The following is a 12,509-nucleotide window of genomic DNA, read 5'->3' as shown; positions in this document are numbered from 1 at the left end:
ATAAATGTTGTCCTCTTAGGTTATTTTGAACTATAAACTAAAACAGACTCAACACTTTCGAGTTTCTGGAACATTCCCTTAACATTTTAAAATTTTAAATAGATAATTTACCCAGCCTTAAACTAATAAAATAAAACAAGAACCAAGTTTTTGGGGAATATGTACTTTTATCTAAGTTTGTTTTCTTTTTGAAATGTATTTCTTTGAGTTACGTTAACAATGAGTAACTATTTTATTTTTGTTTTAAACAATATTTAATTTAAATTCTTATTGCATTATATATAATTATATTTCTACAATATATTTTATACTTTTTTTTTTAATTTAATCACAACAATAAGAGTAAGAAAGTTAGTGTATTTTTTTCGGCTCAATATGAAATGTTTTGCATTAATTTATTTTCCTGTTCATCTTAGTTTCCATTTATTTAGTTTTCTTTTTATATTCGTATCTGTAACCAATTTGTTTAGTTTTTCTTTATTTTTGTCTATTTCTGTGGGATAGTTTTGAAAATATTATGTTTCTATGGATGATGATTAAGATAGTCAAGCTTTGCAAAATCATTATTGTGTTTTTTGTTTATTCTTTTGAATATTAATTAATTAGCTTTTGTAAATTACTTTTTCTTTTCACTGGTAGTTTTAATTATTTTATATTTATTGTGTGTTTTCTCTCTTCTTTATTTCTTTTTTAAATACATAGTAGTATAGGATTTAATTTTTTTTTATTGTGTAATGTGTATAATTATTGTTTATATTTATTAATTTTTAAAACATTTTCGGTTTATATGACGTAATGTATTTTATTATATAATTATATGTTTTTGTTTTAGTTTAAAATGACTAGGATAGCTCTGAACAGGACATTGGCGTATAACCAATTAGAGCAACTGGAAAATTTTTAACATGTGTTTGCCATTGTGATGATAATTGGAAGAACTTAACGCCAGTCCATTCGGTTCCATCGATGTATACTAAAAATTGGAAGATTTTTATGTTAAAGATTTTAAATAATTTGGATTGAAATTTAAATATTTACCTCTCAGTGGAACTGGATGAGACTGTTTTGGTGAACAAATCAATCGTGCAACACCTTCAACGCATTGTTCTTTTTCGAGATCGCGATCTTTCTCCTTTTTCTTACCTAAACGCATAACTGAAATATTAATAAAATAAAAGTTATTAATTAAAATCATTTGGTGCATGCAAATTACATACTTTTTTGTTTTTTCTCTTTCGTTGCAAAACTAACAGTCAGTCCATTTGAAATCTCACCAATTTGAGCATTTTGCGGTAGCCGCCACACTTGTAGATTTCTAAAAGTACTCTTTATACTATTTTTTCCCTGATCCCCTCCCTTTGATATGCTCTTTTCTTTTGCGTCCAATGGTCGCATTATTGGCCAATAATCGACTTGCAATTCAACTGATTCGTGTGCAGATGCGGCTGTAGTTTGATTTGATGGTGGCGTTTGCAATGGCGGTGAAACTCTTCCACTCAATGGAGGAGAACTTGAAAGAATACCAGTTCCACTATTACCGCCAGCATTGCCAGCAGCTGCTTGCTGTGCCAATTGTAGCGATTCTTCGAGATCTAATGAAACTTGTGGTCCATCGGCATAACCAATTCGGACATCCTACAAAAAAAGGCAATGTTAATGGTTAACAGTTTGGAGAAATATATTTTTAATGTTTATACTTACACTGACAAATGGAACAAATATTTGACAAGAATCTTCATCCTTGTAGTTTACCATTGCTTCGGCGATAGGAATCTGTGTGCAAGGACCAGCTGCATGTAAGTACCTTTGTACTCGATTGATCAGTTCAACAATATCCGATTTATTCATTGCCATCGGATCATTTAGTGATGAAGAGATAGATTGGGCATTCACTGTTGAAACGGCAGTAACAGCAGCTGCAGTAGCTGCGGCACGCTCACACAATTGATACCAGTGTTCGGTGCCAAACATTGCGCAATATGACTGATCAACTGAGCTCAGATGACGTGATATGGTACTGCTGCCGATAGGAACAATGTAAAATCGTAGATGATTGACCCAGTCGGGCGGTCGTACACCCAGCAATTCCACATAGTGTCGTAATGCGGCCCCCTGTAGCCAATCACCTCCCAAAAGGAGTATTTTCACAGTTGTCGGAGGTTTGGCATTAGAGTTACAACTAAAATAGAGAAAAGGTTCTGATTAGCATATTCATAGAAGAATAAAATAAAAGATAACATACTATTTTTGTATTTTCCCCATAAGTGCTTGAAGCACTGCCTTAACCTCGGCCGTGTTTTGGGGTAAAAATGCGGGCTTAAATGTATTCGCAAATAACTGCGTCAGCTTACTGGCCCAACTAATACTGACGAGGGCTTCTGGGGGGCTTATTATTGTTACCACATCCGGTATAACGGCTTCATCGGTAGCGAATACCCTGCTCAATTGATCGAGGAGCATTTTCCTCGGTTCAACATTTGTTGGAGACAAACATGTCTCTAATACTGATCGCGGTTCAGCTGTCAGACTCAAGGATTGCTTTTTCTTGCCGCCGCCCGGAGTACTGCTAGAAGTCCGAAAAAGACGACTACGCTTCTCGCTGGGCGGCGGCGGTTGGGAGAGAACTGTTACTGGAGGGCCTGGTGTCACCGGTGTCATATTGAAAGCATTTTGCAAAAAGTCTTTTTCGCGTGGTGGACTATTTTGTGGATCTGATGTTTGGCCATCGGTGTTGCCTGCATTTGCCTCATTACCAGAGCTATCATTTCGGAATTCAGGACAACGATCTAAAAGAAAATACATTTTTATTATAATGATTTAATTTTTATTATTTTTTTATAATTTTTGTTCAAAGTTTTGGAGATTTAAAGAACTCTACAAAAATCTACCGAGTTGGATGCCACAATAGAATAAGAAAAATAAAAACAAAATTAAATACAACAAAAGTAAAAACTTATCAAGATGTAGAAAAAGATGTGCATAAAGACTTACGGTGGTGATTCATGACATGAAATACACAAGAAATCGGTGGGAATGGCATTGCCTCCTTTTGAGCAGTTTATGTCTTTTCTAGAAGTCTACACAATTTCTACCAATAGGTTTTACATAAATAATAAGACACACAAAGTTTAAAGAAACATTATTAACAAGTGGATTAAGTTGTGTTGTTTGGAAACGAAGCAAGAGCTAGCTAGTGGAAGCTTAAAGAAAGCAAGTGGGTGTAGTAAGCAATCAGACCCTAATTATGTGTTCTGTGAAACTTAAAGGTTTTAACTAAGTAGAAACTGCTGGTATGAGGCAGTGAGTGCTTAAGAAGATTAAGACTTCTTTTAAGTTGATAGTTTCTGGAGAAAAAGAGTTTCTAACTTAATTTTATATCATGTAATTTTACTTGGATACCTAATAGAAATTAAGTACACTGCTATTCATTTTTGCGCTTCAAAAATGAAGCGAATCATTTTGGTTATAAATTCTATTTTATTATAAAAGTTTGTATATTGCCTATCAACCAATATTAATTTCATTCATAGTAGAGTTTTTTTTAAGATTTTCAACATTCGCAGATTTGTATAACTTGAGTAATGTTGGTTTTGAATTTCAACGTTCATTTGCCTTGAACATATAATGCGCAAAAAGTTGATACATTTGAATAATCAGTTTTGTAGTCATATTAAGTTAATATCAACGCTTTGTTCGATTGTAAAGCGATCCAATATCGTGTATGACAAAAATTCAACTAAATTGTCATTAAACTAAAATGACAGCAGGGTTTGACAGGACGGTGCCAAATGCCAGCACCAACCGAATGTAATACACGAAATTAAAACGAACAGCCCTATGCCTGTTGATGTTTTATTTACATGAAAAGTTTCGATGGTTGTCATTGGTTTGACAGTTGATAATGTCAAATATCTTTTTAGTAAGGTTTGGCAATGGGTAGATTAAGACAACAAAAGGGACTTCATTTGCAGTCAACTTCCTTCTTTGAACGCAATATAAGACCAAGGCATCTTGTTAATTTCTCAGATCTTGTTTATATCAAACTTGGAAGTTTAGTTATATGTGAAAAACCTTCTTAAAAAGTTTGTGTTTTTATTGTTAAGAGAAAAGGCCTCATTCCATTTTTAACATGACAAAGAACATATGTACACAAAACATTAAATGAAATTGGGCAACAAATGAATCACAAAGTAATAAATTTCAGCTTCCAGTAAAAAGAATAAGACATGATAAGCTGTCTTTTTGACATAAGTAGACCTGATTTTTCTTCATTCTGCCTTGATTGGGAAGCAATTTTTGGCAGCTGCCCAATTAGATACTTGAATCTTGAATCAAAAATATAGGGTCCGTCAAATAACTTCTGTTTTTTTTTGAAAATGCTATAAAAACATCGAGTGTTGCTTCGGCTGTGTGGCCAATATCCTTTTCAATTTTTGTGAACAAATATTCGTTCAACAAGCTCGAAAACGATCGCCATTGACTGTAATAGCCAATCCTTGCTCATTTTCGAAGAAAAAGGGCCCTATTATTTTTTGGAAAAATCGGCATTTTCTCTAAGCATTGTTCAAGCGTATACACAACCATATTCGTTTAGAGGAAAAATAAAACTAATTGTCTGTCAAATCAGACATGAGCTAATTGTTACCATTCACGAAATAAGCACTAGCTGAAAAAAAAGTTAGATGGCGAACCCTGTACATCTGTTCGCGTAGTTCACAGATCATTTCGGCTCACGTAGTTCACAGATCATTTCGGCCATTTAGTGTTTTTAGTGATAAAGCTCACTTCTGGCGCAACTTACAACTCCTGTTGGTAGGATATTTCGAAATGAGGAAGAAATCTTTGTTCTGCGGGAATTGGTGCAACATTTTTAATGATAATCTGTTTCATGATCTTACTATCTCTTAACGAAAGTTCAAATCACAAAATGGCTACTTCAACTGTTAGTAATTCTACAAATCCATTTAACGGCTGAGTTTTTGACATTCCAAACTGATAGATAAGGTTTGTTTGTTTCATGAACTGCCATCGCTTGGACGTTTAACAAAAAGGGAACATTAAACTGCTAAAGTTCAAATCACAAAATGGCTACTTCAGCTGTTAGTAATTCTATAAATCCATTTAACTGCTGAGTTTTTGACATTCCAAACTGATAGATAAGGTTTGTTTGTTTCATGAACTGCCATCGCAAGGACGTTTAACAAAAAGGAAATAGTAAATTGCTAAAGTTCAAATCACAAAATGGCTACTTCAACTGTTAGTAATTCTATAAATCCCTTTAAATGCTAAGTTTTTGACATTTCAAGTTGATAGACAAGGTTTGTTTGTTTCATGAACTGCCATCGTTTAGACGTGTTCAGATATACCTTGTTTAACAAAAGGGAACAAGTAAATTGCTAAGCCCTTCACAATATGTTGATTATAATAATTTTGAGTTATAAAATTTATAACCGAAGTAACATTACGCTTAGGAACTAGATTTATTTGTAGGAGTTGCAGGTACAAATAAGTGAATAGATGCAATTTATTTAAGTTTAATAAAATTGACATTTAATTGAGGGTAAATGAAAAAAAGAGAAAAATGGTTTATATAAGTATTCAATATGGCTGACTTGTGTATTTTGACTGTCATGTGGGATTTATGACATTTCCTTTTATTTTAGCTGAATTTTGTGGTTATGTTCACAAATTTCTTCATAATTTTTGGTAATTTTCAGTTAAAACATTTTATTTATAAGTGTTTGGAAGTAAAAGATGTTGGAGTTCATTTTTAGGGGACAAAGTAGTTAATTGTGATGTTACATAACTTGGCATTTAATGGAAAATATGTTTTGAAAACACTATTTCCGGGTTCAGTTTTCATATCCGTGTAAGAAGTGTAATGTGTATTATGTTTTTGTTAGTGTATGAATGTTTTGATAAATGTGATTAAAAAGTTTAAGAGCGAATAAATAAATTGGAAAAAGGAAAAATAACTGACCAAAGTAGATTTTAAGAAAATAATTATATAATAAAACATTCTAGAGAGTTTTTGATAAAAAGAAAAACAATAAAACAAAAAGGAGAACAAAACAAAAATAGATCATTATATTAAGGAAGTGATTCCGAAGGATAGTAACATCAAATAAAATATTTAAAAATTAGCATTAAGAAAAAACAAATAAACATATAATTTTATGTTGTGAAATGTAAAAATCGAAGTTTAAAAAAAGGGAATTTAGTTTTTTTTTTCTGGTTAGGAAATTTAAATATTATTTAAACAAAAAATAGTTACACAAAAGGAAAATATGTTTTTGTTCAATAAATTTGTTTCATCACATCACCTGGTGTCGAGGCCAAATTGTTATTATTAAAAGTATTGTTTTTCTTATTATCATTATTAATCGATGTTGGATCACTTTTGTCCGAGGACCTTCTCTCCATGTTGCCTGCAAAAGAAATCATCAAGCCATGCACAAGAAGAAAAACAAAAGAAACAAACGAAAAATAGAACCGAAATCATAAGACAAAATAATTAAAAAAAAAAAACAAAAAGAGAAATAATAAAATTTAAATGTAATATATAAAAATTTGTATACGTATAAAGAGGTTTTTATGTTTTTATGTATTATGTTGTAATTTTAATTAAAAAATATTTTAAAAAAAACTTGTATCGTAAATTAGTTTCTACGTAGATTTAAAACTTCAATCAAATTTAAAAAAAAAGTTTTTAAAAATTTGAAATATAGTTATTTCAAAAAGAAAAAATAAAAACAATAAATTTCAGAAAAGCGTTCAATTAAAAGCAACCTACAACAAACTATATTGGAATACAATAACTAAATGCTTAAAAATTCAGCCGTGCATTTATCTAAATAGTCTTAATTAATTAGATTTTGAATAAAGAATTTATTTGCAAAGCAAAAGCGATTTTGTTTACTTTGATTCACTTGTGAAAGAGAATTGCTGGATTTGAGTTAAGGTGAGGTCAACACTTGCAGTTTTTAAAGCTCCCTAACGTCGCAGAAATTTTACCTACATGTCGTGCAATGAAAATCACTAATAGCTTTTTTTAAGTGCTAACCTATGTATTTCTGAGTTGGAATAGATTTACATATAGAACCTTTGTCAACTCAGAAATTGGACTGTCAGTGACTTATTTACTTGAACTTTGACAGTTGACAGAAATCGATGTGTAAAACTTTGTGTATGTGGTCAGTTGACTTTCGAAACAAGATGGCGCACATTGGTTTTTTAGATTTTTGTCAAGCGTCTGTCAGAGTTCTAATATTAATTTAACACAGAGTTAACTCACCAAATAAGTCAAGTAGACAAAGTTATTTTTATTTACCACGAACCTAAAATAATCTCCTTGACGAAGTAGGCATTATTTCATAATTTCGAATTTCTAGTTAAAAACAAAAACACGTCGGTATGAATGAGCTTTTTGACAGATAACAAAATATTCCTCTCGAATTCATTCACGAACATCGAAATCATATTTTTGATTACCGTTCGTTTTTAATATCGTTCCATGTTTTCGTAATAGCGTAGTTTTTACTTGTCAAATGTCAAAAGATGAAAGCTTTAGAAGTGACAGCTGCACAGATATCGGTCTATCCAAAATAAAACCTGAACACGCCTAAAACAATTCATAAATGGACTTTATCTGACTTTAAACGTCAAGTGTCACATGATGCTTCAATATCAAATTAAGTAACCAAATGTTTTTAGATTCTAAATTAATACAATTTAAAAACGTTTAATATTGCACTTAATCGAATACAATTTTAGAAATTGAAAAAAACAGACCTATTTTTCATTTTCAGATTTCAATTTGGCATATCTGTTAGTCTCCACAAAATGTCACTTTCGAACTTCATATATTCCAAAACACAACTATCGAAACTAATTTTAATCTACATCGAATATCAATTTCGATAGAAAATTTATTAAATAAGTAAGAAACAATTAAGTAAATCAATAAAAACTTAAGTTCTGTTCACACTTGGAACTATTATAAAAAGAGAAAAACCTTTTGGCACTTTACTAATTACTTCCATCATCATCATCATTGGCGCTTTCATGCGCGAAAATAAAATAATTGTTCGTTGGTGGATAGAAAATGTTTTCACTCTCACTTTGTTTAATTGAAGAACAAAAAACATTAAACACAACTTAAGAAGTAACGACAGTGATTTATTGTAGCAAAATAAAAGTTAGAGCATCAGCATCGTGTCGATTAGTCGGTAAGGTAGATTGAGTGTATGGATTTTCTTATGTTCCTTTTTTATTGGGAAAAAACTTTGTCATGTCAATTTAATTTGTAATTGAAAAGGCCAATGCAAGGGACTTATGATGGCAGTACACAATTGGAGAAATATGAAAGGAGGAAGAAGAAGGATGATTTTGAAGAATTTTTGGGTGTTAGAAATAAAAAGTTTGTAGGATAACCAGATCGAAGAATAACTTTGCCAATAACTGCTTCTTTGGTGACACAATTAATTTGCAGTTGATTTTAAACCACTTAGTAAGTAAAACTAGAAAAAAAACTTTAGAAATTATACAACTGACAAGTATGACAGGTGTACTATCTGTCATTTTTTTAAATTTTTTAATGCGATAATATTGTACGGTTGAGAAATATGTGAACATTTCCGTCAAAGTTTGTGATAGTAAATAATTTTTTAGAAGTTATTTATATAACAATTTATCTTTTTATCTTCTCCCAACTCATTCAAACAGAAAACAATGTGTCTCTTTTAATATTAATCCAATTTGGAAACATTAAAATATGTGGTTGCCTAAAAGGTAGAATGTAAATGACAAATACTGTCAGAATAGCGATAGTAACAAATTTTTATTTTAAAGGTTTTAAAAATTGAGAACTTCAAGATTTGTATAACAGGACTCTTACAATTTGGTAGTGGTAAATACATATTAGTCGACGAATGGTTATTTTTTAATGAGAGGTTTCATTTTAATCACATCGCTGTCATCTTTTCCCATTTGACAGTTGAAATATACGCCATTACTTAAAGTGGTAGGACGAACATTTAAAAACGCATTTATACTGAGATAATAATTGGCCTTCAAGATCTTAGGATTTAATGCATGTACATAGTGATTTATTTTTACAAACACCTTTTTTAAATAGGAAAGTAAGTTAATTTTGTTTTGTCCCTGTCTGTCAAAGTTAAATTTTTGACAGATTATCTCTTCACGGTTACCAGCAAGGAAGAAACAAAATAAGACGAAGTTATTTTGTACCAATTTTTTGAAAAAGCTAAAGAATTTTTTTTTATTGTTTTTTCACTTTTTTCTCAAATATTAGCTGTCATTTTTAACATTGACAGATATTCATTTTGAATTAGGCCAGTTTAAATTTCAAAGATTTTAGAGTTTTCCGTATTTTTTGAAATACATTTAAACAAAATTACTTATACAAATTTTTCACTTTTTCTGTCAGAAATCTGAGACCAGAGTTTTTATGATTCGATTTCTCAAGAGTTCGCTGTCGCACATGTCAAAAATGATAGAAAGAAATGCAAAGCTTATTTGGTTACTATGTGAAAACGTATAGTGAATAGTATTTATACTTCTTTCTCTTGCTCTGTTAATCCGTCTGAGAAATCTTAGAAATATAAACGGGCCAGTTCTGTATTAATTTCTGACAGATCTGACAAACGTGTTCTAAAACTGAATTTTGTAGAGAACATATCACTTTATAATAAAGAGAGGGAGAGAGAGAAGAGAGACAATAATTGTGAACAGGGCCTCCTCTTTCTGAAAAGATCGATGGAACTTATAATTTGACATACGTACATTGGACTATTCTCGTTTCTGTGTCAAAATCGGTAGAGTCCCAACCGATGCGATGCACTGTCATGTAGCTGCTTCAATATTGTTCCTAAAAGAGTGTATCGAAAAACCAACGTCAACACTAATTGCAGCATCTTTCCAAAACCCACACATCATGGGAAGAACCAAACGGGTGCCTTTTCCGATATCGAGCCCAAAGCGAACAACAAGGCCAAAACGAAGTATTGACTTTCATCGAATAGAGTCATCGTAGACTCGGTCAGAACGTGATCATTGATAGATATAACTTTGAGGTTAAAAAATAATTTATCTACCTGGGTACTGCTATTAACTCTACAAATGATATCATCCCTGAAATCAAACATATAATTGCTTTTGCTTACCACTGGGTCTTTGGCCTAAGTAAGTAATTGAGGAATAATGCCCTAACTTGGATTACCAAGAAGACACTGTAGAAAACCATAACCATCCCAGTTTTACTGTATGGTGCAGATGCTTGGACTCTTTTTCTGGTGGATGGAGGATCCCTAGAACCGGTATATGACGAAAAGCAAAATAATATCTGACGGAGAAGATACATTCACGAAATTTACGAGCTGTAGAGGGACTTGTCACTAGAGCGAATAGACAAAGCTAAGCTGAAGACCGTACGGTATTAAATGCTAAACTTGAAGCAACGACAGACGCCGGCTTGGTATTTGAAACTGGATACAGCAAGCTAGAGATCGGGACCTTTAACTTGAGGACCAGGAACAGGATGTCTGTAGCGCCAACTAAAGTAAAGTAAGTACGAAAGTGAGTATATAAAAGAACGTACTAAACCCGTCGCGATGTCGAGTTAAGCCAAGTGAGTGTTTAAATCGATATTTTTAATATTAAGATATTTTTTTTTATTTTAAGCAAAACTTATTGAAAGTAAAATCAATCCAAAACATGTCCTTAATTTATTTATTCTAATGCATCAACACCACTGATCCTTAAAAATACAAAAAACTGGAATACAGTGGAATGAAAGACATGCGTTCACGTTTTTAAAAAACAATACGAGCTAAAATATTTTAGAATTTCTATTCTTAAGTACTACAATCATTTCCTAAAAGAATAGACTTAAAACTAAATTACGAAAGTTAAAAATTTTACAGGCACCTACTTTATTTTTTTAGTATTTTTTTCTTCTCAAACACGAAACCCAGTCAAAAATAAAATCGATAGTTATAAAAAGTAAAATCAAAGAAAACAAAAAATTAAAAAAAAAAATCAAAAACAAAGTATTTTTGTTTGGTTTTTCTTACCTGTATTAGAATCGTGTAACATTATTCGGGAATTCGTAAAGAATGGCCTTAAAGATGGCTTTGGTGTTGAACCAATTGACAAACTGTCCATATCTGGTCCAGAATCATCGCCTTCACAACACGATAGAGATTCCAATTCCTGAAATAGAGCATCCAAATCACGTTCGCCCCGTAACGATGATGGTCCTCGTGTAACTCCGCCATCCAATTCTTCAGAGACTTTGAACCGTTTAAGCAGTGCAACAATTTTCTGCTTGAAATTACGTTGTTGCAACGAAATTGTCTGTAAAACGAAAAATTCAAAGCATATTAATTGAAATTTCAAAAAATAATAATTATGATCTCATTATTTTAAATATTCCATATAAAAAAATAATAAATTCAATTGGAAATCTAATCATCGTTTATTATGACGTCAAACTATTTTCTGTCATCATTTTGAAACGGTTTATACTATATAGTGTCCTTGTCAACAAATAAATAATACACTTTCCATGCGTTCAATGACATATGTACATTACCCCTAAGTAGACTTTTGTTTGTATATAAAAACGTATCGATAAAGCCTCGACTGTGAATCTTAGCACATGTAGTTTTTATTTCTATTTTTACCTTCATGTGTTCGGCATGTTATAGGCTGCATTTATTTAGATTGGTATTGAATTTTATTGAATTATATTTTCCCAATGAACATTTCATTGAGAAAGTAAAAGAAATATAGAAAACAACTTATTCATGAATGAATGTGGAAGTAAGCAGAATTTAATCTTAGGTTTATATACTTTTAGTCTAAAATAGAAACATTTTAATGGTTTTTGGTGCTCAACTTTACATGAAAATTAATAAAAACAGCGGATGACTTTTATATCACTAACACTATTTGAACAATTTTTCACATATTTTTAAAAATCTTTGAAATGAAAAAAGTACGCATACGCCCAAGTGTACTTACAAATGTTCTTCAATTTGGTAAATTAAATCTTTAGAACGAAATAGAACAGTAAACTCTTACTTTCCAGGTAGCACCTCTAATAATAACAGGGATACACAAGTGACACCCTGAAATTTAAACACACTACCAACAGAATTGATTACCGAAGAAAAGATGAAATGGGACTCCTTCTCACAAGCTGGAAAACTAAGTACTATTGCCAAAGAATTGGAGGAAAGAGCCTTCCATCATGTTGGAAATTAGACGATGGAGGAAGCACTTGTTATTCTTAACATAAACAACATTATCACCGGATAAATGATGTACATGTTAATAGCTCTATAAAGATCAAGGTAACTACTTTCAAAGGGACTCCACAAGGTGGATCTTTTCCTCTCTACCATCAGCAAGCAGATAGAAAATGCTTTATCCACAGTGCATACATGGACTATGAACTGCGGTTTGATGGTTAATACGCCAAAGCC

At 31.6% G+C, this 12,509-nt stretch overlaps 1 protein-coding gene across 2 annotated transcripts in view; it reads right to left on the bottom strand.

The window, feature by feature from the left end:
* Positions 1-390: 390 nt before the first annotated feature.
* Positions 391-12,509, bottom strand: part of LOC129942521 (phosphofurin acidic cluster sorting protein 2) — a 235,854-nt gene continuing 223,735 nt past the window's right edge. Inside the window, exons 6-12 of one of the 2 annotated variants that reach the window (XM_056051501.1) lie at positions 11,094-11,376; positions 6,324-6,428; positions 2,243-2,786; positions 1,702-2,179; positions 1,218-1,635; positions 1,039-1,155; positions 391-973 (exon numbers count right to left, since the gene is read on the bottom strand). In XM_056051501.1, coding sequence (XP_055907476.1) covers positions 843-973; positions 1,039-1,155; positions 1,218-1,635; positions 1,702-2,179; positions 2,243-2,786; positions 6,324-6,428; positions 11,094-11,376 — 2,076 coding nt within the window. In that variant the 3' untranslated portion in view covers positions 391-842. The remainder of the gene's footprint in view (positions 974-1,038; positions 1,156-1,217; positions 1,636-1,701; positions 2,180-2,242; positions 2,787-6,323; positions 6,429-11,093; positions 11,377-12,509) is intronic. The other variant, XM_056051502.1, reaches the window with a different exon arrangement.

Source organism: Eupeodes corollae, chromosome 1, assembly GCF_945859685.1.
Source record: "Eupeodes corollae chromosome 1, idEupCoro1.1, whole genome shotgun sequence".
Lineage (NCBI taxonomy): Eukaryota > Metazoa > Arthropoda > Insecta > Diptera > Syrphidae > Eupeodes > Eupeodes corollae.
Note: the sequence above shows the minus strand (reverse complement) of the source record. Positions and strands in the feature narration are given on the sequence as shown.